Below are 27788 nucleotides of genomic sequence, written 5' to 3'. Positions count from 1 at the left end.
GGCGTACCGAACTCTTCCCCAGTCCCTTGACCGACCAGACGGCCGATCCGAACGAGCGGACACTCTTCCACTTCCCGTAACCTTTCTTCCACCGATTGATGGCCGCGATGGCGGCTCAGAACCCGACCGGCGGAGCCCCCGCGGGCCTGCCGATGCCCTCGCGCAACCCGCTCCCCCTCTCGGCCTCCCAGGAGGCGCAGATCAGAGACATTTACCACGCGCGCGTGCGAAACGCCTGCGCACCCGAGATCAAAGGTTCGTTGCCGTCTTTCCCTACACATACGTCCCTATCTCTCTTTCTCTCTATACAGCTCTCAGAGACGACCTCGTTCTCCGTCCCCCAGCCCTTCCGAACCCCCAGTCCTTCCCCTTACAAATCCTCCACCTCAAGAAGCTTCCATAAGAAAATACGCCCGGTACTAGTAGATAAACTAACAACCACTTCCCTCCTCAAAAAACAGCCTTTGCAGACTGTGCCCTAAACCGCACCTTCACCGTCTCCTTCGTCTGCCGCACCCAGCTCCGCGCAATGAACGGCTGCATGAAGGCCCACGCCACTCCGCAGGAGCACGACGCCGCGCGCGAGGAGTGGTTCGCCAAGCGCATGGAGCGGCAAAAGGAGCGCGAGCGCAAGGCCGTGAAAAAAGCGCAGCAGGAGGACTTTATCCGCGAGTGGTGGGGCCTGCCCGAGAAGGACGCCGAGACGAGGAGGAAGGAGGAGGAGAAGATGAGGCTGGGCGAGCGCGTGGGCGGGTACGCTGCGAGGGATCGAAAGAGTGTTGAGGCGGCGGAGGAGAGGCGGTGATGAATACTCAAAGGCTGGGGAGGGTTCATTCGGGGAGGGCGCGGAACTTCCCCGTGTTAAGAAAGAAAGGGGAGAGGGAGATGCATACGTTGGGCGTTCTGGATTTACGGCTTGGGACACCCTGCTCTATGGCGCGGCCATTTGGCTTGTACAAATACACAATATTTCACATCATGTAGATTATATCAATCCAAAAAGGGGGACCGAAACCTAGAGATGGCGGTCATTGTCACAGATACCATAAGGTCCCTAAGTTTTCAGCTCTAGCTGTTTGTATCATTTCTCGAGTCTGTCCACTCATGATCTAAGCTTTTTGATCTATTTGGCAAACCCGGCTTGGCCGTTCATTCGGCTTGAATATGCCCGTTTTCTTCATAAGATCCTCCACCCCTGAAAACGCCAAATTCCACTCTAGAAACAAAGGTACGACCGAATAGGGGTCCACTAGGCCTCTCTCTTCTGAAGCTCGGCGGGGAGCAGGGCGACCTTGTCCTGGAAGAGCTTCTCGGCGCGGGCCCAGACGGAATCGTTGCGCCAGTCCTTGAGGTTCAGGAGGGTAGGCAGCAGGTCGTTGCTGAAGGCCTCGCTCTGTCGTGGGGGTCAGCTACACTTCCCTTGAATGCTGTTTCAACGTCGTCAAACTTACAGACTCCCTCGGCAGCAAGGAGGGAAGGTGGTCGATGGAGATGACGCTCAGGGGAGGGTTCTCCAGTCCCTCGACGGGGACAGTGGGCTTGTCGAAGGTGGTAGCCACGGTGTAGACAGGGACTTAGGTAAACGCATTGTCAGCATTGGCTAGTTGGCTGGGCCGTAGGAAGGTGACTTACTCGGGTTGTGGGGGTTTGTGGTATCAGCAGAAACATCGCAAATCACGCTTAGGTTTCTGCCGGGGACCTGCAGAGACTCGCGGTTGAGGAAAGCTAGACGAGCATGGTCAGCTTGCGGCTCAGCCAATCGTACGCTGTGTCAACGAATTCATGATCATGACTCCAAGAGTTGGTCATGTTTTAAGAGAGCATGCCAACGGATGCTTGACACCGGGTTAAAAGGGGAGTAACATACGAGGAATAGGTTGGCTATGGAAAACATGTGTTAGTATAAGCTCAAGTTTGAAGTTATTCCCAAAGAGACGTACCTGAGGTAGATGCAGTTGACGAAAATGTCGGCATCCGTGATCTCCTTGTAAGGGCCGGGGTTCTTGGTCTCCTCCATATCCTGCAGCTCCATGTTAGTACATGTTGCGACGACAAAATTGGGAATGACTTACCCAACGGACGATATCCTCAACACCGGCTCTCTTGGCCATCTCAACGGCACCGGAGCCGCAACGTCCAAGAGCACCAATCACAATGACTCTAGGCTTGCGACCAGCCTTGGCGATACCCTCGTCCAAGGCCTTCTTGACATCCACGATGAGAGCATCCTCATTGGGGTAGGCCTCGACGGCGGGGAAGGGCTCGCCAGGGTGGGTGAGCTGCCAGGCCCAGTTCTCGAGAGCAAGAGCAGCGCCAGAAAAACCAGCGTGGAAACCGAAGGCTGCGACTCTGCGACCGGACTCGTTGGCCAAGAACTCGAGGTCGAGAAGAGTACCGCCGCCACGGGGGAAACGGCCGAGTGTCTTCTCCCAGCCACCTTGGTTCTATAGCTTGGTCAGCGAGCTCTCTGGTGGTACCCAGCTCAATTGGGGCTTGTATACCTTGTAGACGTGGAGGAATGTGACGTGAACGTGCTTGAGAGGGAACTCCTTCTCCTCAAGCTCCTTAAGACCGACGATGATCACGTCCGATGGGGCTGACTCCCAGGAATATTCGGGCACAAGGGTTGCGCCAGCGGCTTCGAACTCGGCATCGTCAAAGATGCGAACCTGGGGATCGTCGGGTCAATGATTCGTTCCTCACGAGCGATATATCGTAGATCGACGACAACTTACAGGGCTCCTTTCAACTCTAACTTCGTAGCCAGCCTCGACAAGCTTACGAGTAGTGGCGGGTGTGAGGGCGCTCCTGTGTTCCAAGGGCTGACGTCAAAAGTTAGCTATCTCCGAGTACTTGAAGTCAATGTTAGTTTCCAGAATCATTACACACCTTGGTCTCGGATCGGAGGTGAAGGATAGTGTGGGCCATGTTTGCGACTTGAATTGAGCTGTTTGCGGCTACAATTGATTGCTGTTGTTGGAGAGGAAGCTACGAAAGTTCGATGCGGGAAGGTTGAGGATGATGAAAGTTGGGTGTGGGGCAATGACTCCAAAACATCCCACCTTCCAGGTTGTGTGTGACTCTTCTGTCCTGTATCCGTAGGGAACTGATTATTTCACCGCTTATCGGAGCGCGGGGTAGGCTCGGTAGGCACGTTAATTACAGGCAGGGACATGGGATGGCAGTTGCCAGCGAGGTGAACCCAATTTCTTCTCTTCTCTTCTTGGTCATACAGGCGAATAGAATCTCTGCCTCCAACAATTGAGAATTTTTATTTTTTATCTTTTGCGACATGCTGCCAAGCCAGGACTTCCACCACTCACGCAGCACCGGGTGACGCCATGCAGGTACCGGCCGAAGCTGCACCGTCGTCTCTAACGCTCTCTCGCTTTCAGTCAGGTCATAAATGGGCCAATCAGATGGCCTCGCCGATATCGCTTGACCTTCATATTTCCATTCTTTCCATGGTACTTGATGACCATGCATAGGTATTGTACATTGAGAGAATATTGATCGAGGTTTCCCGAAGCACGTTGTCTAAACTCGGTATTCGATCTCTACACCGATGCTCTAGCACGATGCATTCGTATCTAAAGTCGCGGAGTGAATTTCGCGTCTCCCAATAATTCAAGTACACCCTCAGCTACACCCCAGGACATCTCGAACCCCCTGCCCCCAAGACCATAGGCATGGATTATGGTGCGCTTCTCTCCCACCTCTTCTCTTTCCAGCCTCATGCCGCCCTTTCGAGTCGGCCGCCGGCCTACGACATCTTTGAGGACGCGAAACTCACCATCGTCCCCGAGGATCTTGGGATATGTAGCAGCGAAGTGTTTGAGGAGCTTTTCCCGCACTTCTGGCGACGGTTCAGTGTCCCAATTGTCAGGTTCCTTTGTGCCACCCACGATCGTGCCGCCATCGAAATTTCGAGGCACGCAAAATGTCCAAGTTCCATCAGCATTCTGTCTTGTCACTGTTGCTGGGCTGAAGTTGGCTACAGCACACGTTTGACCTGGAGAACCTCATCAGCAAAGTCATCAAAATAAGGTGGATGTCAGTGGCTGATATACCTCTCGTGATGAATGAATTTGGGTCAGCAAATCCGAAACCAGAGCAGTTGACTATATGTCTCACGTTCGGCAACTCTTTCATTGAGAATGCCTCGCGAGGATCACTGAGTTCTCTGTGGAAGATTTGGCCGCCATTCCATGAGAACTTGCGAAGGAGGAACGAGCAGTAGATCATGGGATTTACACACCATGTCTTGTACTCGCATCCCCACTTCACCTTGTCATCTGGGTATTCGGCCGGACTCAGGCGCCGGAAATCTACCAGTCCCAGGCTCTTGGCCTTCTCCTCGGTGAGAGCTTGGTACTGTGCTGGAGGATCTTCGAGGTATTCAATGCCAGGCATGAAAGTAATACCGGCTTCAGGATTGCTCTTCACCAGGGACTCCATGTGCCGAAACGTTCTGAGAGCCATCGCATGATCGCGCTGTTCCATTTCGTTGGCCGGTATGACCCAACGGTTGTGAGCGCCGCCCCATTGCGAGGTGTAGTTAATTGAAGCTTTGCTGTCAACGGTCTCAAATGGACCGGGGAAATCTTTGGCCACTATTGTTACTTTGTGACCATCCTGCTGAAGCCTGACAGCAGTGCTCAACCCGATCACGCCGGCTCTGTCTCGTCTCGTGTTAGCGATCAGCCAAATCTGCAGAAGACGAGGGATGCTTAAGTACCCAATCACTACGATTTGTGCCATCTCGCAAAAGTGTATACCTGCTGAATATTGGGGGCAACGCGTACGTCGACAGTGTCAAAATGGTCGATGACAGAAGTTGTGAATAGTACTATGAAAATTAAGTCAGCTTCTTACACGAAGCGAAATCGACCTACTCTGAAGCCGGGTCCACCAACAATAGAATATAGTGCGCCGACCATCGGAGACCGTATCGGCGACGCCCGGCCCCAGAACCATCGCCCGAGCCCGAGGGCTCCGGTCGAGAAGCCGACAGAATCTCTCATCAGCCAGCCGACCACGGCCGGTCTTTTACCCGATCGCCTTCACCTTTCTTCCACCCATTGGTGCTTCACAGCAACCCTTGAGCTAGGCGCTGAACTAAAGTACCTTGAGACGCCTCCACCATTGGAAACGTTTCTTGCACACTCGAGATTACTCGTGACCGGCTCACCACTCTACAAGGCGCAAGACCGAAACCTACGAGTTGTCTCACGGGTAGACCTATGACTTCCTGGACCGAAAAGCTGACCTTTGTCGAAACAGAGATGGATCGATGATTTTTTCCTTCAAAGCCATGTGGAACGTGGACACGCACTTTGAGCATTTCCCACACGATCGGCGGATGCAAGGTGCCTCAACGGCCCCGGCCAGGACAGGGTAGTCTCCCGCGTTACATTCTCGCTTCGATGCCCGAAGACCTTGCACCGTCGGCATTCTCGCAAATCCTCAGGAACCCCAGGCCTAAAGGGAACATCAAAGGCGGTCAGAGTTCAACAAGATCAATAGAGTGACCAGCCAATTTGGGGAGCTTGGCCAATGGCACGAAGTCTCCCGTCGAACCAACCCCGCGCGCCTGTCTCTCACCACCCTGGTCTCGGCGCCTAGAATGCAGTGTGATTGTCTGGCTGATTGGCCCAGCCTGCAACCTTTCACAATCTATTTTCGTCTACCTATCTCAACCACCGTCCTTTCCCCCCTTCCGGCCGCCCCTCCATCCTCTCTTTGGCTTCACGGTTCACCCACTCGCCGCGGCCCGTCTGTCGAGAAGCCCAGCGCTTACCCAGGCCTTCCCGTGGGTGACCTGCCGCCCTGTACCACGCGCAGTAGTGCCGCTGTTTCAAAGGGGGGGACGAGAGTAAGGTAATTCGTATATACACTCTCTTGGTATCGTTTGGTAGTCGTATGTTTACACGGCTTTTCTCTTCCCTTCATCTGTGTTGTCTACCTAGTACTGCAATAATAAACTTGTTTGTTGTTTGCTTGGTGCCTACTGGGTTGGATATCATGCATCGGTAGCAGTTGGACTACTTGTTCTTCATTCCTTTCAGGCCACTCCCCCCCCCTCCCCCATATTTCGTGACCAGATTTGAATATCATTAACACGCCGGGGGAGAAAACCTCAACGACAACGTTCGATTCGAGATAACCCGCCCCAGCATAGCCCAGCATGTCATCGTCGACACAGCCACCCTCTGGAGGGTACTCACTCTTTCCAAACCCAACTCGAAGCCCCCAACAATAAGGAGACCGGCATCTCGAACTCGCAGATCAGAATCGCGTGAGCGGCCCCGGGCTGTGTCTCCCGAGAGCGTTCATCATGTCGATCAAGCGTCTCCACCGCGTCACGGCAGACAGACGCCGCAACAGAGAGTCCAAACACCAATTGAGCGATCGCAAACTCCACAAAGCATCCGCCAAGCCCCATCAGGTGAACAGCAGCAGCAACAACAGCAGCAATATCAACAGCCCTCGCCGCGTAGTCGCGAGCTGCCGGCCCTGCCCCCGGCGTCGGCCACGGAGGCATCGCCCATCCAACGGCCTCCTCCCGTCGCCGATATCCCGCCCCGGTCAGACACCGCCTTCTCACAAGCACATACGCTTGTAAGGAATAATAGTACGCGGTCCAGAAGCTCGATAGCAAAGCTACCGTTCCCGGAGGAGCCGTCGTCGTCTTCGCAAGAGCAACCTGCTCTGCGATCTATCTTCCCTCAGTACAACCCGGAAAGGCCTCTCAACCAGCAAGACTACTTCCCCACGCAAACAAGCCCAACTCATATTCCACGGGCCGTGATTAATCGGACAACATGGTATCCAAACCCTCAGGAAGCGGAAAGCCAAAATGACCAGCACAGGAGTCCTCCCATGAGGAGTCCCCTGAGTGGAGGCTCAGCGCAAAGATGGCCAAGGAGACAGATCGAGCCTCCCATCATCCCGAGTGTATCATCGAATGAGCACATGAAGAGCCTGTGGAAGGTCTCCAACGGCTGGAAAGCACCCCCTTCAGAAGGCAGAGTGTACTGCATGAAGCTATCCCAGGAGAAGGATGCACCCGTGTACACACTCTCCTCAACATCACAGCCCTTCTACAACATCCGGCTCGATCCCACGTCCGCATCAGCATACGTCACCCTCAGCCGTCACGACCCCGCCAAGGTCTACAAGGCCCCGAACCCAATGGCAAGTTCGTCAGCGAGCAGCATCCTCTCCGGTGTCGTCGGTCACAAGGACAACAGCAACAACGGCAAAGGCGCCGAGAGCAAGCACTGGCAGGAAGTCCTCACCACCACCCTGGAGGAGGAATCCCGCAAGCACCCGCCCAACGACGGCCTCGTGGCCCTCCTGTACCCGCTGGCGGCCGCCAAGATGGCCCTCGACAAGCCGGGCGACATGAACGCCATCATGACGGCTGAGACGGAGTGCGCCCGCCTCGTCTGGGACGAGGACTCCCGCTCGCACTTCCTCGTCCACCCGGCCCTCGCCACCCCCTTCTGCGTCACCATTGAGCGCTCGCCCGCCTGGAGCCGGGTCGAGTACACGCTCGAGCACCACGAGTCGCCGCAGCACCTCGCCAAGCTGACGCGCGACGGCACGGGCGGCGGCTACCTCGAGGTCGACACGGCCATCGCCGCAAAGATTGACAGCTTCTTCATCGTCGACGTCGCCGTGGCGGCACTCATGCTCGTTGCGGCGGCGGACGAGAAGAACACAAAGGTCGAGACCTTTGAGCCGCCCCCGGCGCCGCATGATCCTGTCGGTAGCAGCGGCCGCGATAGCCGGTTGAGCAAGAGGGAGGAGAAGAAGAGGGCGGCCGCCGCGGCGCGCAGGGGTAAGATGGAGGAGTTTGAGATTGACGTCGAGAGCCAGGACAGCAGCTTTGCGAAGCTGGAGCAGGTTGGCAAGGAGACGCGCGACAGGCTGCCTTGGCCTTTAAGAGCGCTCTTCAAAGTCGTGGCTGGGTTGTTCAAGTGTCTTGTCTGGCTGCTGACGATTGGCTTCAAGGCCCTTGCTGCCATTGTCAAGGGGCTTGCCAGGTGCGTCGGTGTCAAGTCCAAGTGACCTCCAAGCAAAAGAGAAGAATGATGAATACGGGAATGATAAGGAAGGAAATGAGATACCACTTTTAAGCTGATGCATTGTTCTCGTACTGGTTTCGTCTCTCACGGGTTTAAGGGGTTGATGGAATAATGGGAATTTTCCTTATGAGACCCTATCCGGGAATAGGATAGGGAGCGATGATATTCCTTCTTTTTACATGTAGATCTATACTCCGGGGTGTCCTTGGGTATCGCATGATGACTTTTCTGAGCAAGCATATGGGGAATGTCCATCCTTCTCCGTAGCCGCCGCTCAGAATGTTAGGATTTGAAATGAAGACACGATAAAAAAAAACACCAAAAACACCAATTTCAACCATGCTTTTTGTGTTCGCCAACCATTCTTTTGAAAGACGCTGAATCTTGGAAAATCCTTTCACCTCTTGCGCGCCCTGACCATAATCTTCTTGCCCTTTCTTGTTGTGCCGCCCGAGGTCGCACTCTTGGCCATCTTTGCCCGCTGGACCTCGAGACCCTGCTCCGCCTTGGTCAAGACTTTGAGCTTCTTCTTGGCGTTTTGTAGTTGCAATCGTAACCGCGCCAGCTGCTTTTCCCTGCTTTCCGTGGCATCTTCGTCGCCATCGTCACCCTCGGCATCATCGAACCCTTCAAACCCGTCTTCAGCCTCGTCGTCCAGGTCCATCGCTGCCTTCTCAGCGGACTTTGCCTTGGCTTCCGCCTCGGCAGCATCCAGGAAGACAATCTTTCTTGGTCCCGTAGGTTTCCTGACACTTTCTTCGGCATCACTGTCGGAGTCTAGGTCGTCATCGTCGCCGTTGTGATTCGCCGCATCGATGCCGCCAATCAGGACAATCTGCTCCTCCAGACGCCTCACCTCCTTGGAGATGACGTTGCGCGTGGTGCGTATGTAGCCGACGTCTTGCGTCTTGAGCAGCCGTACCGTGTCCATGTCCATGGCCTTGTTGCCGCGGTCGCCGGCGACGGTACCGGACCACTTCCTGCCGTCCTTGAGGCGCGAACCCATGGAGTTGCGGCTGAGCATGCCAAAGTAGAATTCATCTTCGTTTCGATCGGCGGCCTTTTCGCGCAGGGATTTGATCGTGGCTTTCTTCTTGTTGTAGTCCTTGGCACGGAGGGAGTAGTCCTATAAGCGTAGAATGAGCAGTCAGTAAAGCTATCTCGACGAGCAGCTGTTGCAGGGCGTCTTGGATGACGAACCTTGTGCTTTTCGAGGAGGCCGAAACGTTGGCGCTCCAGAGGCTGAGCGCGCTCCCTGTGGGAGCGACGCTGGACGGCGTTGCGCATAGAAGACATGATTGTTTGGCGTTGAGGTTGCGGAAACAACAAAATCTCTTTCGCGAAAAAAAGCTGGTCAGCCGTTCCCTGGAGGCGACCAAAGTGCACCGACGATCCTGGGCCGCCTAGGCAAGGTGGGATGCGGCAGAAATTTGAAAAATTTAGGCGGTCAAGCAGGGTAGTGCAGGTAAAGCTCCAGCCACAGACCTGCCAGAGTGTGGCTCATGGTGGTGGGTACCCGGATTTGCTCCCGTCAAAAAGTGGAAAATACCGAAAATGCTCGGCCCGGTGGGGTATGTCCACTGTCTCAGATTCGGGACCGCCGTTTTCAGCCACTCCCCCACAAGTCGCCTGTTCTTCCCACTTCCCATTCTCCACTCAAGCATGCGCCTTCGGCCGACGTCAACTCAGTTCAGTCAGTTTCCTCCCAAAGCCCACGTTCCTTGAAACATGTCAAGTGCCTTGAAACGACGCGCTCTTGTTGGCTTAAGCCGTCATCTCCACCTACCTGCCTAGTCAGAGTGCGACGACTCGTGGTGAGCATTCTATCTAGGTTTAAGGCAGTTGGAATGGCACATGTATCCGGCCTCTAAGAACTAGTCGACGATTCATAATGACATAGGTGGTCCTCCCTTTGGATTCTGCTTTGGATTCTGCTTTGGATTCTTCCCCAAACAGTTGTCTCTTCCGGAAGCATTTTGTGCAACGCTTTAGGGAGCCATGTTGCGTATCATTCGCGGAGTTGACCAGAGCTATCTGCCTTAGCCTCGATCTTAGCCAAACGTCATTCCAGTTTGAACCAAGTCTACTCAGCCTCCCAAAGGGAACGAGGTCCAATCGCGTGTTAGTTCATAGCATCACACATAGATTCTATCGTTAACAGTCCGAGTGATCTACCTCCCCTCTATCCCTACGGCACTACCCCCCCTTCATCCCTTTGCACAGACAATCCAAGGACGCAGTCAAGCACAAAATCATGGGTCACCCCTCGTGTTTCATGGAAAGGGACGCACCAGAGTGACAGCCGACCTTCGAGACGTCAAGCGCCGCAAGAAGCAACAGGAGCTCCAAATTCCCCAAAGGTCCTCTCTCACGGTCGATATCCGAGTGACGACAGTCAGCCCCTACTACAAAATGTCTGCCGCGCCTATTTTCCCCTCCCGCCGCCCCTGGTCTTCTGCATGTCACTCCTGCCTCGATTTTGTCTATTCTTCGTCCAATATGGTCGCCAAATTTCAGTTGCGAAACCACTCCCCGCCGACCTACCGGGTACTCGCGCTGCTCGTCGTCTTTGTAGTGCTCTCGGTTCTACTACTACGGGATGTTACTTCGGTGCAGCTTGAAGATGTTCCTAGCAGCTACGAAGATATCTCCAAACCTACCATTAGGAAAAGCTATGACTGGTCTACACATCCACAGAAGCATCCAGTCCCTCTGGCTGAGATGACGAGGCTTCCTAACGGCCAACCCCTCTCGCTTCCGAAGATACAATACGAGTTCGCCGCGGACCGGTCAGACAGTCTGAAGAAGAGAGACATCGGCCTCGACATTGGCCTCATGGCCTCCCGGCGCAATGAAGTACGGAACGCCTTCAAGAAGAGCTGGCAATCATACACCAGGCACGCTTGGGGTTACGACGAATTGCAACCCCTTTCGTTGAGGGGAAAGAATCGCTACAACGGATGGGGTGCCACCCTGGTTGACTCTCTCGATACTCTTTGGCTGATGGGCATGTATGACGACTTCAATGACGCCGTCCAATACATCAGCACGATTGACTGGAATAATGCGACGGAGACGAGATGCAACATTTTCGAGACAAACGTCCGGTACCTCGGTGGGCTTCTGTCCGCGTATGATCTCAGCGAGGAGCAAGTCCTCCTCGACAAGGCTGTTGAGCTCGCCAACATGCTCTATGCGGCATTCGATACACCGAACCGCTTCCCTCCTTATAGCTTCAGCTTCGAGGAGCTCCGAGCCGGAAAAGTCTTACCGGACCCTTACCAGAGCGCAGCCTCCATCGGCAGCATGTCCCTCGAGTTCACCAGGCTTGCGCAGTTGACTGGCGACTTCAAGTTCTACGACGCCATCGAGCGCATCAAGAAGGCCTTTGACCGAATCCAGGACGAGACCCTGCTGCCCGGTATGTGGCCCAACTTCATCAACGTCCGCGACGACTTCCAGACGACCAACAACGTCTTCAAGCTCGGCGGGGACGGCGATTCGCTCTACGAGTACCTACCCAAGATGCACGTCCTCCTCGGCGGCCTGGACACGGCATATGAGAAGATGTACAGGGGCGCGGCCAAGGCGGCAAAGGGACACCTCCTCTACCGGCCCATGACGCCGAAGAAGGACGACATCCTGCTCCTCGGCACCGCCATCGTCAACGAGAAGCTCCGCAAGATTGACCAAATCTCGGAGCTCGAGCACCTGTCCTGCTTCGCCGGCGGCATGTTCGCCATGGCGGGCAAGCTCTTTGACATACCCGACGACGTCGAGCTCGGCGACAAGCTCGCGCGGGGTTGCGCCTGGGCGTACAAGTCCTTCAAGAGCGGCCTCATGCCGGAGAAGTCCCAGGTCGTCAAGTGCGACACCGTCGAGGTGTGCGAGTGGGACGAGCAGAAGTGGGTGGCGCAGAGCAGCCATCACGCGCCCAGGGGGTTCTGGCGCATCGACGACGCTCACTACAACCTGCGTCCCGAGGCCATTGAGAGCCTCTTTGTGCTGTACCGGGTCACCGGCAAGGCGGACCTGCTAGATATAGCGTGGGACATGTTCGAGGCCGTGCAGAAGGCTACACAAACCGATGACGCTCACGCCGTCGTCGTCGATGTGACGTATAGTCAGTCGCGGCAGGAGGATACCATGGAGAGCTTCTTCTTCGCTGAAACGTTGAAGTACTTTTACCTCATCTTCTCCGATCCGGAGCTCATGAGCTTGGATGAGTGGGTTTTCAACACGGAGGCTCATCCCCTCAAACGGCCGACAAAGTCTTGAAGCGAGGAAGACTCTTACGGTTATGCAGAGACGTGGCGAATCAGTTAGTAATATTAATAGGCGATACCTTGGGAAAGATACCAAGAGGCATGTTACAGGCACGCGCAATACCCGATAATGGCATCTACTTCACACCGGATGATATCGCAGATATCTCGGAGCCATCAATACCAGCAGTGCACGCGTTTAGGGACGTTGGATATTACCCAGGAGTCAAGGAGTTCTTTCACCTGAATAAACGCTATGCATAACAAAACCAGCGCCTTGAGGTTGACTAAAGAGCATTCCAGAAGTCTGCGTCGCGATTGAGTACGTCCCGGAACAAATGTCAGTGAAGAACAACATCACTCACTGCAGCTACGCACCAATTGTACCTCCCTTCGACAAAGGAAATTCTACACACCTACGACGAAATCTCCCTTCTCACCAATGGCTTGATATTTCCTCTTTGCAGGTGTGTTACACAAGAACATTCGCATTCCATTCTAAGTCCATCGCGTCAGTTCAACGCCCTGTATATGTTACACAATCACCCAAGCACTTGATAATGTCTCTGAATCATCTGACCTACACTAAGTTCAAACGCTATCATTATCTCTCCACACCGTTGCCCGCCAGACGACCCCTTACATATCGGCCCGGGGTAGCTACCAAGGCTACCTACCGTCCCCCCCTTGCCAGGCGCGTGATGCCCGTTTCTGCAGAGAGCATTTTCCGGGGCTCGTGGCTTTTCAGCGGGGGAAACTCCTGTGCTACCCGCGGCGTCTGGAACTAGGAGGTGCAGCTCCGTCTTGTCACGCTCTTACCTTGTGGCTCGTGAATAAGATCCGCCCAGCCGTTATTTTTCTCAGCAGTGTATCCATGAAAGCCGAAATTTTACATTTCGCTGGTAATTTCGATGGAGCCGGACTGTGGATGGACAATCCGACCAGGTATTCAGAATTCAGATAGTAGTAGCCTTGGAGAGCCTGCTTATATCATAAATAAAGGCCACTGTAAGGATGCGCAACCAATCTCATGGACTCGTTTCGGACCGAAGTCCTCTATTGGCAGACGACGGGCCTAGAAAGATGCCGGGTCAGCTCCCCCTAGAGTCGCAGTCTCCCTGGGATTCCACTCCAACATTGCTGTCCGAAATGGTGGCTGTCAGCTTCAGTAAGGTTGGTTGAATAGCCTCGGTACCTTGTCCCTTTCACTTTCACTTTGAGCTAGTTTGTCCTCTGTACCTTATGTGAACCGTGTAATTGAGGTGCGGTACAAGCCAATTTGATGCTGGTTGTCTACTTGAAAGTCTGTCTGAGTGGCGCCAAATAATTAATTCCCACTGAAAGCTAACTGGCTGTGACGGAAGCACAGAAGCAGGAAACACGTAGGCATCAAATACCACATTCTTCAGTTACACAGAGGTACTACTGAGCTATTAGGGATGCAGAAAGGAAGGGCTTATCTTATTCCGTTTTCTCAATCAAGGTTGGGCTGTACGTCTATTTGAACTCAGATACGTTATTCTGCACGAAGGGATCGTCGATAGCAAAGTTCTGTTGCTGATGCTTGGCCATAAATTTACTGACTTGGCGGAGAAAATCAAGTTACTATGAGTGATAGAAAACCACAGTACTAAGTAAAGACTTCGTCTCAACACTTTCATTGATGTAACTTCTCGTTAGTATCCCACGTGTGCTCTTTGCTTGAGATTGACAAGTGAGCCGGCGTTAATTATTTCTCATTCATGAGCTATCCCTACGCAGTATATACGGCTTTTAGCTGTACGTAAAGATGAAGAAGCTCATTTCGTCATCTAATTTCGGGGCCAGAAACCAGGGCACCTCATCAACTTTTGACGTCTCTCTCTAAATGTGTTCCCTCCTCGTATTGAGACAGCGGCTGGGGGTATGTAGATGGTCTCTCTATTCCATCTTCCTTTTTTGAGCGAACCAATCACATCAGGTCCTCTTCTTCGTCCTCTGCGACTTCCTCCTCATCCTGCTTGAAGATAGCCTTCTCCGCCAGCGCCAGCGTCTGCCGCACCGGCAAGCCAACCACGTTATCGAAGCTGCCCTCAATCTTCTCGACGAGCAACATGCCGCCCATGCCCTGCACGGCGTACCCGCCCGCCTTATCCGCGCCTTCCCTCGTCTTGACGTACGCCTCAATAACGTCATCCGGCAAGCCGTTGGCCTCCTGCGCAAAGTAGACTTTGGTCTCCTCCGTGTGCTGGCAAATCTCGTAGCCCGGCGACCTGGCGTCTTCCCTCGGCGCGACGACGCACACGGCCGTCAGGACCCTGTGCACGCGGGTGTCCCGCAGGTGGCGCAGCATCTTGATGTGCTCGGCCTCACTCCTCGGCTTCTCGAGGACGCGGCCGTCGCGGGTGACGATAACGGTGTCGGCGGCGATGACGAGGTCCGGGTCCGGGATGGAGGCGAGGTGCGTCTGCAGGGCCGTCTCGTAGACGTCGAGGCACTTTTGGCGGGCCGTGGCGGAGACGTACTCGTAAGGGCCGTAGGCCGACTTGTCGAGGTCCTCGGGCTTCGTCGAGGGTGTGATTTCGAGGTCCTTGAGGCCGATCTGGGCGAGGAGGGCGCGCCGCCGCGGGGAGGCGGAGGCGAGGATCACGCGCTTGGTTTTGAGGTAGGAGAGGACGGGGAGGTTGAGGGGCAGCGGCCCTCGTGGGCCGCCGGGACCGCCGGCTGCGGCGGAGGGTGCTCGTGGCCGGGTGAGGTGCTCGGTGGCCTTTGTGTAATCGGGTGGATGGTCGGAGGAGGTCTTTACGTCGGCCATGGTGGTGTTGGTGGTGCTGGTGGTGTATAGGTGTGTGTGGAGAGTGAAGCGCTCGGTCTATGTTGGAGGAGATTCGGTGTCAATTGGGTGTTCCGGAAGAATTCTAGAACTGTTTTTGGAGAATAGGTAAATGTGAGGATGGGAATCGAAGTGCAGCTATCGGAAAGAAAGGAGGTCTACTCCGTACGGGTAGCGGATTGTGGGCCGGCAAGCTGTAGAATTCCTGGATGAGCAATCAATCCCGATCCAATGCCAATGAGGTCACACAGCCTTGGAAGTTTGGGACGTGCCAACCCCGCCAGATCCACGCGGTTGATGATTTCTTGGGCTTATCTTATCTTTATTGTGTGCCTACCGCGCTACCTTACTTAAGGTAAGAAAAGGTAAGGTAATTAAGGCATGTGTGTATTTCCCTAAGGAGCGTTGGGCGACAGGTCCAGCTCCTGTTCCCGGTGCCAGCTATCCGTAGCCCTGCGGGCGGAAACAAGCGTGCTGCAGGAACCTTACCGGACAAGGGTGGGTGGTGGCTTTCTGCGAATCCCGCAAATCGCAATGCGGAGGAAAGTCTGGAGGGGGATCTGATCTCAGAGCTTTGGTACGAAACGGCATGTGATCGTGCGAAACACACACACTCTCTCACTCATACACACTTACATATACCCCATTCTCTTCTCTCTCCTCAACGTCAACCCGCAAGTAAAGGTCCCGACAGCTTTGTCATACATGGATCACTTTCACTTATAATATACTCCTTCGTTCTTTGCATCCGCGCGCCTGTAGAAACGAATGTGTCTGCCGCCATGTCTTCCCCCAATAAGTCCAATTCCCCTTCAGCGGCCGCGGATGCCGAGCAGCCAGAAGAGAAGCCGCGCCTGACCGAGGCTGAAAAGAAGCAGAATCACATCGCGTCTGGTACGTCAGGGACACCCCTTTAGAGTAACACCATATTGTCAAAAGCTTTTATACACATTGCGCGCACACACGCGTTTGAAAGTCCCTTTTACGCCCTTTCGGCGCATTCGGCGAAATCCGTTAACACGTACTGCTTGCTCGCTGGCAGAGCAAAAGCGACGCCAGGCCATCCGCGAGGGCTTCGACCGCCTGACGGAGCTGGTCCCTGGCCTCGAGGGTCAGGGCCGCTCCGAGGGTCTCGTCTTGAAAAAGACTGTGGAGTTTATGAAGGAGCAGCTCAGGCAGCGTCAGGAATTGGTCGAGCGCATTGAGAGTTCTGGAGGCGAGGTCGACGAGAAGTATAAGCGGTGAGTGAACCCCAACAATATGACGATGCTCCCACGTACTAAAGTCTACTGGAGACCGCTGTTCCACCAGCAGGCGAACAGCACTTCCAACAGGACAAGGTGATGGGATGGGAGGGCGGTGTATTTGCTGCGTCATTGACTTTTTTGTTCTTTCAATGAGATTATTGAATGGAGTTGAGGATGACCGGTGATGATATACCTTGGGAACGAGAGTGAGAATGAGGGTGGTCTGTCGTCGTAAAGGGGCTTCAAAGGACGATAATAATGCTGGAGGAGGCTTGGCCTGCGTTCATCATGTCTATAATACAAAACCCGCTAAGCCGGCGTTTGTCGTAGTGGTAGTGTACATTTCTACATCTGTTATACATGGGCGGTCTACTGATACGTCGCCACCTTTTCCTGCATCTTTTCCAACAAAGCCAGGGGATCCATCTGCTGTCTACCAGCCCCCCTCGAGGCGCCGGCCCCTGAGCTTTCCGGGCTGTCTGTCACCTCGACTGTCACCTGCTTGGCCGCGACGTCGCCTTTGCCCACCACCAAAATGAAACCGGGCTGCTTCTCCCTTGCCTCCTTGAGTTTCTTGGCCAGCGACCGCGCGCTGGCGTCGATCTCGACCGCGAAGCCCGTCGGGCGCGGCTGCCGCGGGTTCGCCGGGTCCCGCACGCGGTCGTGGCCCGTCAGAATATCCTTGACCTCGGACGCCCAGCTCATGACGGGTTCCGTGTCGTTGATGGTCAGGATCACGCACTGCCGCGGGTTCAGCCAGAACGGCCACCGGCCCTTGTACTCCTCAATCAGCAGCGCCATCAGGCGCTCGACGGACCCTAGGATGGCCCGGTGGATCATGACGGGCGGCACCGGCCCGTACGTCTCGAGGTCCGCCGCCGACACGTCGGCGCCGTCTAAGGGCAGGCCCTGCGCCTCTAGCGCCGGCGCCGGCGCCTGGTATTCGAGATTGAAGCGCTGCGGCAGCTGGAAGTCGAGCTGGATCGTGCCGGCCTGGTGCGATTTGCCGTGCGAGTCGTGCAGCATGACGTCAATCTTGGGGCCGTAAAAGGCGCCGTCGCCTTCCTTGACGGTGTATCTCAACCCGGCCTGCTCCAGCGCGTCGCGCAGCTGTGACTCGGCCCGCGCCCACTCGGCGTCGGTGCCAATGTAGTGGTCCGCTGGCCTGGTCGAGAGGGCAAAGTCGAACTGCTCGAGCCCGAGCGCGCCGTAGACCGTCTTCATAAAGTCGAGGGTCTTGAAGACTTCTTCCTGGATCTGGATTGGGCGGCAAAAGACGTGGCCGTCGTCCTGGTGGAAGCGGCGCACGCGCGTCAGGCCACTGAGGGCGCCCGAGATCTCGTTGCGGTGGAGCGGGCTGAAGTCGGCGTAGCGGATGGGCAGGTCGCGGTAGCTGCGGTTCTTGGAGGCGAAGATGAGGCAGTGGCCCGGGCAGTTCATGGGCTTGAGGCCGTAGTCGTCGTCCTCGCCCTCGGCTTGCCTGGCCTGCTCGGCGGCGCTGGCTCCCTCGTGGGGCTGGTCTCCGTGAGAGCCGCCGCAGCAGCTCGTCTTCTCCTCGGGCGCGCGGGCGCGGCTGGTGACGGTGTACATGTCGTCGGCATAGTTTTGTAAATGGCCCGATACCTCCCACAACGACTTTTTGTAGATATTTGGCGTGATGACCTCGTCGAAGCCGTAGTGGACATATTGCCGCCGCAGGAAATCGACCAGTCGGTTGAAGATTCGCGTGCCATTCGGGAGGAATATTGGAGAACCGGGACTGTATACGGAGGAGGTGAAGAGCTCCTGCTGGACACCCAGCTTGCGGTGGTCGGGGAGGTCATCTTCGGTGGCCGCGGCCGGTGACGGTGGTGGTGGTGCGGCTTTCTTGTCGGCGTACCATCGTCTCTGGAGGCATTGGGGTCTCGGTGCCGCTGCCGGGCTTCGGAGGAGGTTCGGTACCGCACGGAAGGCTTGTCGGAGAGACCGCGCGGAAAGCATTGTGCGGGATTGCTAGCAATCGGGAGTGGGAATGTCAGTCGGCCTTGAAGATTCTCGAGATGCGACTCGAATTTGTGATGCAAGGATCCCGAGAGCTTGCATACAAAAGGGGCTTAGCGCCAATTGCACCGGGAGTTCGACAGGGTCCGCACGGCCGACAGCTGTTCAGCCCAATCGTCCTGTCACTCGCATTTTGACCTTTCCATTCCTTCTTCCTTGATTCCTTCCACACACTTTGGGTTGGTATCAGACTGCCGGCGCATCTCAACACAAAGTCCACGAGGAGAGGCTCGGTCCACAAGCTCAGCCTTACTTCTTGCATTGGAAACGTGCGCTTTCTCTGAGCCGAATTTTAAATGGATACCAGGGGAGATAGGGGATTTAGGATCCCACTTCGTCTAAATCCATCTATTCCGGGATCGTAACTTCGCCGGGGAGTTAAGAATCAAGGAGCGCAGTTGTCGCATTGTGACATGTCGCGAACTTTTCGATACGACAAGATCCCCGTTGCTGGTCCCATGGCAACAAAGGCACAAGCAATTCCCCTCAAACTCTGACTCTAGATTTGCAATTGTGGAGAGGAGACGTACTCGCAATAGCAGTCCAATTGTCGAAGCACTACTGTCAGCATTATTCCGTCCATCTTTATGCAGCATGCGGGCGAAGTTCAGCAAAATTCAGTTTCTGCCAGTGGCGCAAACTCAATTGACGGGTCATCGACCCCAAGCCATGGCCCTATTTACCTGCCTGCGCCAATCGAACACTCCCCTTTCCGTTGTCGCGGCTCTAATTGTTGCCGATGTGGCTTCCCACCTATGATCAACCGTGGAACGTGAAATGCCCAATGCTCTGGAGGGGTGGAGGGGCAAAAGATGGGTGCGCCGATCGTGTAACGGAACGAGGTAGCCAAAGTGCAATGATGCACTCACGTGGCACCGCTTCCCCATGATCGTCATTGGCTTATAACGATCAACACCACTCTATTGACACCTCATCGATTTTGGCATAGTGAGAAGTACAGAGTAGTATCTGTTCTATGAGACACGCGGGTTCTATTCGTAACGGTTTTGTCATACAATCGTGCCGCAGTAGGCGAGTGAAACCAATAACTCATTTATGGATACACAGCATTTGCATCGGAACCAACATGAGCCGTGAAATAAGCCCCTTCTTTCCATTCAGATAAGGGGAAGGTATCTAAACGCTATGAGAAGCACACCCCTACACTTCAGTTCCGGTAGGTAATCGTCTTGGTCCTCACCCACTCGTCCAGGCCAGAGGAGCCGAACCTGCCAAACCCGCTCGACTTGACGCCGCCGTGGGGCAGACCAGGCTCGTCGTGGACAGTCATGTTGTTGATGTGGACGGCACCCGACTCAATTTCCTTTGCGAAGCGGAGACCTGTCCGCAGATCCTCCGTGAAGACGGCAGATGTCAGGCCGTACTCTGTGTCGTTGGCGAGCTTGATCGCCTCCTCCTCGGTCTCTACCTCGAAGAGCGCCACGGAGGGACCGAAAGACTCCGTCTTGTAAATGTCCATGTCGGTTGTGACGTTCTTGATGACGATGGGCCTCAGTCTTGTCTTTGACGTCTGCTCAGCGTCAACGTCGCCGGCAACGAGGGCAGCGCCTTTGCCGACGGCATCCTTGACAAGCTTCTTGTTCTTCTCAACGGCCACTGCGTTGATGAGAACAGGCGCATCGGATTGCGACGGGAAAATCTTCTCAATCGAAGCTGACAGCTTCGACTGGAACTGTTCGCTGATCTTCTTGTGGACAATGATACGCTCCGTGCTCATACAAATTTGCCCTCCGTGTAGGAAAGAGCCGACTGCGCACTGGTCTGCGGCCAGCTCGAGGTTGGCGTCATCCCACACGATGGCCGGGGCCTTGCCTCCCAGCTCCAACAGTACTGGCTTCAGGTTCTCGCCTGCCAGCTTTGCGATGATGCGGCCGACGCCTGTGCTGCCGGTGAAGTTGATCTTCTTGACCTCAGGGTGAGCGATCAGCGATGATGTGATTGCAGCAGCGTTGGCGGGCTCGTGAACAATCACGTTCAAAACACCCTTGGGCAAGCCGGCTTCGTGGAAGCAGGAGACCATTTCAACCAGGGTTCGAGGGGAGAACTCTGAAGCCTTGAGAATAGCAGTGTTGCCAGCGGCAATGGGAAATGCTATTGACCTTGCTCCCAAGATGTACGGGGCGTTCCTGCTTAGGTGTTAGCTGTCTAATCACTCACAAGTATAAATGGTGTACTGACCAAGGGGCAATGGCGAGGACGACTCCGTAGGGTTCCTTGAGGACCATGGCGCTCACATTCGGATCATTGGTAGTTGGAAGAGAGCCCTGGATGGTGAGGAGGCGTCCGCCGACGTCTTTGAGACAGCCAATGCCCAGACCCAAAATGAACTCTGACCAGCCTGCAGCAGCACCTGTCTCTTCAGACATGACGCGGGCCAATTCTTCCTTCCGAGACTCCATGATGGCAGCAGCCTTGAGGAAGATCTCCTGACGTTGGCCGAGCGTGGTCTTCTTCCAGCTTTTGAAGGCTTTGGCTGCAGAATCAACTGCGGCCAAAGCATCTTCCTCAGTTGCGCTTCCGCACTTGTGAATGACCTTTCCGGTAGCAGGCGACACAACGTCAAAGGTTTTTTTTGCGATGACCTTTTCTCCATCCAAGAAGAAGGGAACAGTGTAGTCCCCAGCTGGGGCGTCACCATTTGTTTGTGTCGACATGGCTTGGAAACAGTATGAGAAATCGAACCGAGAATCTTGATAAGGGGTATCGGAACTGAGGTAAGGTAGATGGAGGTATTGGAGGGCACGCAGGTAAGATAGGTTCGCAGGCAGTCAAATGCGAATCAAATTCAGCTGAGCATCAGATTCTTATACTGCTGTGAAAGGTAGCCACCCGACCTACGTGGAACACTTTGTTAATTCCAAACCCATGCCCTTTTCGATATGCCGATGGTCAACGCCACGCCCTCTAGTGCCCGGAACCCCGCACGCGGAAAGTGGACGCGGGGAGAAACTCTGAGACGACCTGACTAGGGAAATGCTCACCCTCAATCCTTCGAAACCAATTCTACCAATTGCTTTGAAATCTGAGTATAAAGCTGGCTTATGTCCCCCGTTTCACCCCAGTTGGAGTGGGCAGGGTGGGTCGGTCCCGGGCAGGGAACCGGAGAGTGGATACTGCCCTTCTCGCCCAGTCGAGCAGCATCCCCGGCCGATAGCTCACATCGTGCTGGCGGGCTTCGCGGGAAGTGCTTGGGAATTGGGACTTTGGGAGTTGGAACTTTGTTCAGATGTGAGACTTTAGCGTCCTGTGCGCAGTCGCGAATCCTGTCGTACTCAAGACAGTGACAGTGATGCAGTAAACCCAATCCTAATTATCCGTCCCTGGTTGAATTCCAAATTTGAGATGAAAGTTGTGGCGGAATCTCTGTGCGATAATACCGATCTGACCGGACGAGGGACTGTTGCAACTCCAAATCCGAGGACTTGGCCCCACGTAAATCCCGACGTTCATCAGTCTTCCTTGAAGAGTGGATCATGGCCAAGCAGGTCTCAAGCCGAACGGTCCTAAGACCAGACACCGGATCGGACCCCAGAGTGGTCGAGATTGAGTCGCGGGGAGGATTTCTGGGGTTTTGAGATGCCGGCCACAGTTACCGGAGCGCACGCGTACCCATCTTTCCCCAACTTTATTTACTAGAGCGCCTCGAGTTTGACAGACGGCGGCGGGCAAAGGCACATGCTTTGTTGCCGGGCCTAAAAAGGTTCCGGAACAGCCACCTAGCGCTCGGATCCGGGATGAAGCATCTCTGCCAAGACAGTGATGGACAGTCGTGATCCCGAAAGTGCATACGATTTGATCGGGTTCGAGTTTCTAGAGAAACACTTGATGCGACGCAGAGATCAAGGCCTATCACTCCATTTTTGAAAGACAGCCGGGTCGATAAAGGGTTGCAGTGTAGCCGTTGAGTCTACTTGGAGAACATCGACTGCAAGAATGATCAGTTCCGACCTGAGTGACTCGACGGTTATTGAGGAATAAAGCCTCGCTCACCTTGCTTAGGCCGTGATCCCGGCATGACGAACTGGACGTCACGAACCCCCTTTGAGTTTTCGGTGTAAGAACCGCGTCCCTGATAGACGGCGGGCAGTGCCAGCCCGACTTTAACAGGCGCTTTGGGCGCTTTCTTGGCTTCGGATTCGGGCATTGCTACAACTTGTACGGATAGGTGGTGATGTGATGTGGGCGATAATGAAGATGAGCAGTTAAGAAAGGGAATGACGACTGGGAAGGAAAGCAATTTTCAATTCTTGGGTACCAGCGGGTCAGTCTCTCCACGTAATTTTCCAGGTACGAGTGTTCGTCTGATCATGAGCTTCTTCGGCAGGTTAATCTTGAGTTTCTGTCACGCTCACGGCAGGAAGGAAGGGCCAAATGCGTGCAGCAGCAACTGCATACTGCACCTGCCCATCCCATGGTCGCAATATGTGATTAGTCACAGTCCCACGCCTTTTGACTTCAGAGCAGCCACTCAGGCTGGCGCTCACCTGCCTGATGGCCCAATTTTCACCTAGAATTTCCACTTTTGGGTTTTCTGTCTTGTCATCAATGGAGACTTGCTCTTGGCTACTCTACCTTTGCAGTGGACAGCGTGGGAACAGGTCCCCAGATGCAGGGCAAGTGAGGGTGGATAAAGGCAGAGAAAGAGGACGATATCGGACCAGCAGCTATCTTCAATATCGACTTTGGCTATCTTTGTCAATTCGGATTGCTATCTCCTGCGTCGGAGGCTTGGAAGTTGGGGTGCCGGGGAGTATCCCGCCTGTCTGTGCACTATTCTGACAGCAGCCAGGGCACGGTCTGGGCAGATTGGTAGAGCAAGAACAAACAAGAACCGGTACAAGTCGGGTCCAAGTTCCCGATGCGCCTTTCCTGGTTAGGCAGTTGTCATGTGTAAACTGGTAGAATTGCTCAGTGCTCTCACAGACTCTCTCACTCACCCCGCCCGCTGCAGAAGCACAGAAGGTGAAGGGCGGGGAAACTGCAGATCGAGCCAGCCAATGGGATGACAACTCCCAGCCATTCACCCCCGTTGGTCCCCCTCCAAAAGCCCAACGGCTGGGCAGGCGCAACGAGGTCCCCTTCCACCTTCCCACTGCAAATCTTGCCTCGCTCCTCAGGTCAAAAATCAACCTTCTTCCCCGCCCTCCGCATTCGGCCGCGCCAGCTCCCACCTCACATCAACAATTCCAACACGCACGTCGCGACACCGGACCGCCGCCCCAGTGACGCTCGCTCACCGTCCAGGACATCTCCGATTGCCGAGTCCTTCCTGCGAGCTCCGTTCGCACCTCACACCACGCCCGGCCCGGGAGGGGTCACCCGCGCCCGCCTGTGCCGTGTCTTGTCTTGTCTCACCGCGACTGACCGTCCCCCGTGCCCTGCATGGACGTCGTCTCTGCCGGCGGGGCGACGCCCGTCTCGCCCACAAGTCCCATGAGCGCCCGCCATGCGCCCAATGGGCCTCCCAAGAGGAAGCACAGCAGCATGGCCCTCGATAGCAGTCCGGGCAGTAATGCCGGTCACGACGATGACAATGGCGAGCCTGATTCCAAAAAGCGCCAGCCCGGCGTCAAGCGCGCATGTAACGAGTGCCGGCAACAGAAAGTGAGTCAACCCACCGGCCAGAATCATGACATGAGTCACCCCTGCTAACCAAGCTTCCTCTGAAATAGTTGCGATGCGATGTTGTTCAAGACCCTTTCCAGAGCTGTTCACGGTGTAACCGCCTCAAGCTGTCCTGTAAGATTGAGTCCAACTTCAAGCGCATAGGCAAGCGGTCGAAGCACGCCGAGATGGAAAAGGAAATCGACAGGTTGCGACGCAACATTGCACGCGCCCAAAATCAGGGTTACACTGTCGACGAGGACGAACAAGATCTCCAATCCCCGGTTGCGACAAGCGTGTACACACACACTAGAAACCCTTCCCTGATGGGCTCTGACGAGGCTGTATCCTCGCTGTTGCACCTCAAAAGGGGAGGGTCGTACAGTCTACCACGCTACACTCACGAGCTGGAGAACGTACGCCTGACCGAGGAGTCAGTAAATCAGCTTTTCAGCCAATTCTTCGCATACTATCACCCTTTTTTGCCTTTCCTCAACCCGCAACAGACGCCTGATCAGTACTTCCAACAACACGCCCTTCTGTTTTGGTCAATCATATCAGTTGCTGCTCGCCGGTATAGCGCAGATACTACGTTGTTGACCTCGATATCTGGACCTCTGACCAGATTGCTGTGGTCAACGATTGGGGATGTTCCCAGCAGCTACTTTGTCGTCAAAGCTTTGTGTCTGTTATGCACTTGGCCTCTACCGACAAGCACGACAAGTGCTGACCCTACGCACATTCTTTGTGGTGTGATGATGAAGGTTGCGACGGGCATTGGCCTTCACAGACCAAACCACAGTCAAGACTTCTCGAGGGTATCAGTCGACCTCAACAAAGAGCAGCTGCATGACCGTGTGTCAACGTGGGCTGTCTGCAATATTGTAGCTCAGACTATTGGTACTGGCTACGGCCAACCAGCATCGACCCTGTATGACTGGACTTTGGCCGTTAGACGAGGCGAAGATGGTCCCTTCCGATTGACGCCCGAATTGGAAGCTAGACTCCAAGTCGAAAGGTTCTGCGACAAGGTGTCCAAGGAAATGTATAGCAACGCTAGTGATCCTCGTGGGGTCGCGGGTGATGAACATCGAGCCATGTTGATGAGAGTCTACAGAAAGGACTTCAACGAACTTCAGGCATCCGTCCTCTCGCAGCATCTGGGGCCAATCGTCAACTTACATATGCGAGCCGCAGCACTCCATTTGCGCCTGGCTGGCTTCTTTGACTCGAGTACCACGCCTGGCTACATCGATGATTTAATGGGCCTCTGGAGGGCAACCACAAGCTTCTTGGATAACATCCTTGAGGTCGACAAGGTCACATCGCCCGGACAAAACTCTCCCGGGCAAATTCTGCTCTATGCGACAAACTACATCCAGCAGATGTTGATTGCGGCTGGTTTTGCCTTACTCAAGCTCATGCGGTCTTTCTTTGCCAAAACGATTGATTTCGATCGTGGCCGCAACCTCTTCCACCAAACCATCAACGCCATCCGCGCTACGAGCGTCGTGAATAACGATCTGCAGTGGCGTCTAGCAGAGCTAATGGTGCAAATGTGGAACGGAGCTCGACTCGATAACAACAGCACGGCCTCCTACGACAACGACGATTCACCACTACTCATTGACGATACCTTGCAGCTCAAGGTGCGCTGCCGCCATAGCATGAGTCTTGTATTCGACTCTGTCTGGCGATGGAGGGAAGAATACCAAGCCCAAGGGAGAGGTTCAATTGATGGTAATTATAAAGCTCTATCCCCTTCCCACCCAGTGCTCGAGCCATTGCATCCACGTCTCTCTTCGGTGTGACTGTGATGACTGACCTACGTGCCACCCGAAATAGCCATGAAACAACCTACTAATCCAGACTCAGCGAACGAGTCCTCAGCGTCATCGACCCATTTGGACAGCACTCTCATGCCGGCAACCCAAGGACTGCAAGCGAACAGCTTGCTCGCTGCCAATGGAGCCCTCACTCCTGGTAATTCTGGCGGGATCGGCAGTCAACCACCCAGCAACAGCATGCTGAGTGGCATGTCTTACGGCGAGACCAACTACGATTTCTTCGACCCACAGCATTGGATGCTGGACGGTCTCTTGGACTTCAATTACAACTTTGTGCAACCTCTTGAGGGTGCATAGAAGTCGCCAGAGACACGATATGGGAGAGCCACTGCATTATATCAAGCCCACAGGAGTGCGAAAAGAAGAAAGAACGCATACGTGGGGGCGAGTTTCAAGATCAGCAAACAAGCGGCGGACAGCTCGATCACAGCTTGCTAGAAAGGAGTGAGTGAATGCCCCTTCGGCAGACGTTGTATTAGGCCCTTCCGTTGGGGTCCGGGGATGAGTGACTAGGTTTGCAGCTCTTAGCGATCCTTCCATGCTCCGAGGTGCGCGACATCACTGCTTTGCGACTGCATTGCAACCGGATATATTTGGACCAGCGACAGACGGAAATCTTTCTATTACGTTTATACACCTGCTTTTGCCATTGGTATCCCAGAATGGAAGCTCTCGACCAACAAGCGATTCTCGTTGGTATACTACACTTATTGCCTCATTTTTCTACATCTCGGGTTTCCTAGCACAGTCTGTTGATGACGGTATAATCACGTGTATATTCGACAATGAGCTCCACGACATGATCAGGCGACATCGGGTTGCGGCTTCGGTTTCGGCGGTCGTTTTGTACGTTTTCATTTCTTTCCTCGGAGGCTCTAGTGTCTTGTTTCTTTTTTTTCTCCTTTCTGGGATTGTCAAAGCATTGGCAATAGCGGGTGAGGTGTAGGTTTCTTTTTCATGGGCACACACTTGCGCAAAAGAACGATGTGATTAGCTGTAGCTTTGTTTGAGTTTCCGAAATAAACAAGATTAATTCAAGCATGCTTTGCTATACTACACAGCTTCTGATGCTTGTGTCTGAAAAGTAATAAAACAGACAGCATTGACATGTGTAACGACTGGCCTCTGAATTCCTCGCGCGTTACTTCGAAGGTGAAGATTTTCTAAGTCAACTTTGGTCAACTTGGGATCTCAAAATGCCACCTCCAGAATCACAACGGATGACTGAGCTAGAGTTGTGACGTATGTCTAGGCAGGAGTCAGTCTTCCGATGATGACCCCTCTGGATCTACTTCAAACTGGGGACAATCATGACCTCATGGACACCGAGGCTGTACACAATCCGTAGCAAGGCATAGTCACATCCTCCCCGGTGGGAACTCTACATGTGAATCAACCGTCCCCGAAGTGCTGTCAAGCGTGATAGGCATCAGCTGGCATCAGCAGGCGAACAACCTCACGTCAGTGGCCCCATTCAAACCCCTATGTCAGAAACGCAATTTTGGGGGGTGATATCCCTTCCAGCTCTGCTCTACGGCTAGGAAGTGGACGAACGATGATCACGATGACGATGGATATGGGCATGTTCGCGTGAATGATAGGTCCAGTCCTGGGAGTATTTGGATTCCCAATCATCACATGGAGCAATGAGAGTCACATTGGAGCGGATATCGAGAGAAAGTCCGAGGAGTCTCTTCCCCCCCCCTTTGCCTCGTAAAGGACTCCATTGACAAAGGAGATTGAAGTCTTTCAAAGTAGCTCGGAGGTAGCTCCTATTCGCTGGAGAGCCGCGGGTCGCGTATGTGACGGCCCAACAGGCTGATGTATGACGGTATAGTCATACTCGCCGGGTTCCTCTT

The 27788-nt window shown here is 54.4% G+C and overlaps 10 protein-coding genes across 10 annotated transcripts; 5 read left to right on the top strand and 5 right to left on the bottom strand.

Moving 5' to 3' along the window:
* Window positions 1–107: 107 nt before the first annotated feature.
* Window positions 108–805, top strand: N0V96_000539 (uncharacterized protein; the record flags this gene model as incomplete). The annotated part of the gene is made up of 2 exons (XM_065755964.1): window positions 108–255; window positions 462–805. 2 exons carry the CDS (start codon window positions 108–110, stop codon window positions 803–805), a joined length of 492 nt encoding a protein of 163 aa, XP_065615204.1.
* Window positions 806–1249: 444 nt separating this feature from the next.
* Window positions 1250–2928, bottom strand: LYS1 (Saccharopine dehydrogenase; the record flags this gene model as incomplete). The annotated part of the gene is made up of 9 exons (XM_053193367.1): window positions 1250–1393; window positions 1452–1573; window positions 1633–1725; window positions 1868–1881; window positions 1941–2020; window positions 2073–2444; window positions 2502–2669; window positions 2736–2822; window positions 2890–2928. The coding sequence occupies 9 exons, from the start codon at window positions 2926–2928 to the stop codon at window positions 1250–1252; spliced, it is 1119 nt and encodes a 372-aa protein (XP_053049084.1).
* Window positions 2929–6187: 3259 nt separating this feature from the next.
* N0V96_000537 (uncharacterized protein) lies at window positions 6188–8076 on the top strand (the record flags this gene model as incomplete). The annotated part of the gene is made up of 2 exons (XM_065755963.1): window positions 6188–6195; window positions 6288–8076. The coding sequence occupies 2 exons, from the start codon at window positions 6188–6190 to the stop codon at window positions 8074–8076; spliced, it is 1797 nt and encodes a 598-aa protein (XP_065615203.1).
* Window positions 8077–8490: 414 nt separating this feature from the next.
* N0V96_000536 (uncharacterized protein) lies at window positions 8491–9389 on the bottom strand (the record flags this gene model as incomplete). The annotated part of the gene is made up of 2 exons (XM_053193370.2): window positions 8491–9219; window positions 9294–9389. The coding sequence occupies 2 exons, from the start codon at window positions 9387–9389 to the stop codon at window positions 8491–8493; spliced, it is 825 nt and encodes a 274-aa protein (XP_053049087.1).
* A 1203-nt stretch (window positions 9390–10592) lies between these two features.
* On the top strand, window positions 10593–12371 carry N0V96_000535 (uncharacterized protein; the record flags this gene model as incomplete). Its single annotated transcript, XM_053193371.2, has 1 exon — window positions 10593–12371. One exon carries the CDS (start codon window positions 10593–10595, stop codon window positions 12369–12371), a length of 1779 nt encoding a protein of 592 aa, XP_053049088.1.
* A 1938-nt stretch (window positions 12372–14309) lies between these two features.
* N0V96_000534 (uncharacterized protein) lies at window positions 14310–15152 on the bottom strand (the record flags this gene model as incomplete). The annotated part of the gene is made up of 1 exon (XM_053193372.1): window positions 14310–15152. One exon carries the CDS (start codon window positions 15150–15152, stop codon window positions 14310–14312), a length of 843 nt encoding a protein of 280 aa, XP_053049089.1.
* An 800-nt stretch (window positions 15153–15952) lies between these two features.
* INO4 (Transcription factor) lies at window positions 15953–16514 on the top strand (the record flags this gene model as incomplete). The annotated part of the gene is made up of 3 exons (XM_053193373.2): window positions 15953–16064; window positions 16213–16411; window positions 16466–16514. The coding sequence occupies 3 exons, from the start codon at window positions 15953–15955 to the stop codon at window positions 16512–16514; spliced, it is 360 nt and encodes a 119-aa protein (XP_053049090.2).
* A 272-nt stretch (window positions 16515–16786) lies between these two features.
* On the bottom strand, window positions 16787–18397 carry MST1 (threonyl-tRNA synthetase; the record flags this gene model as incomplete). Its single annotated transcript, XM_053193374.2, has 1 exon — window positions 16787–18397. The coding sequence occupies one exon, from the start codon at window positions 18395–18397 to the stop codon at window positions 16787–16789; it is 1611 nt and encodes a 536-aa protein (XP_053049091.2).
* A 1228-nt stretch (window positions 18398–19625) lies between these two features.
* On the bottom strand, window positions 19626–21132 carry N0V96_000531 (uncharacterized protein; the record flags this gene model as incomplete). The annotated part of the gene is made up of 2 exons (XM_053193375.1): window positions 19626–20604; window positions 20657–21132. 2 exons carry the CDS (start codon window positions 21130–21132, stop codon window positions 19626–19628), a joined length of 1455 nt encoding a protein of 484 aa, XP_053049092.1.
* A 2728-nt stretch (window positions 21133–23860) lies between these two features.
* On the top strand, window positions 23861–26226 carry N0V96_000530 (uncharacterized protein; the record flags this gene model as incomplete). The annotated part of the gene is made up of 3 exons (XM_065755962.1): window positions 23861–24082; window positions 24151–25822; window positions 25928–26226. 3 exons carry the CDS (start codon window positions 23861–23863, stop codon window positions 26224–26226), a joined length of 2193 nt encoding a protein of 730 aa, XP_065615202.1.
* Window positions 26227–27788: the final 1562 nt, after the last annotated feature.

The sequence above is a fragment of the Colletotrichum fioriniae genome, assembly GCF_027942845.1.
Source record: "Colletotrichum fioriniae strain IMI 355084 chromosome Unknown scaffold_1, whole genome shotgun sequence".
Classification (NCBI taxonomy): domain Eukaryota; kingdom Fungi; phylum Ascomycota; class Sordariomycetes; order Glomerellales; family Glomerellaceae; genus Colletotrichum; species Colletotrichum fioriniae.
This window is presented reverse-complemented; position numbering and strand designations above follow the sequence as displayed.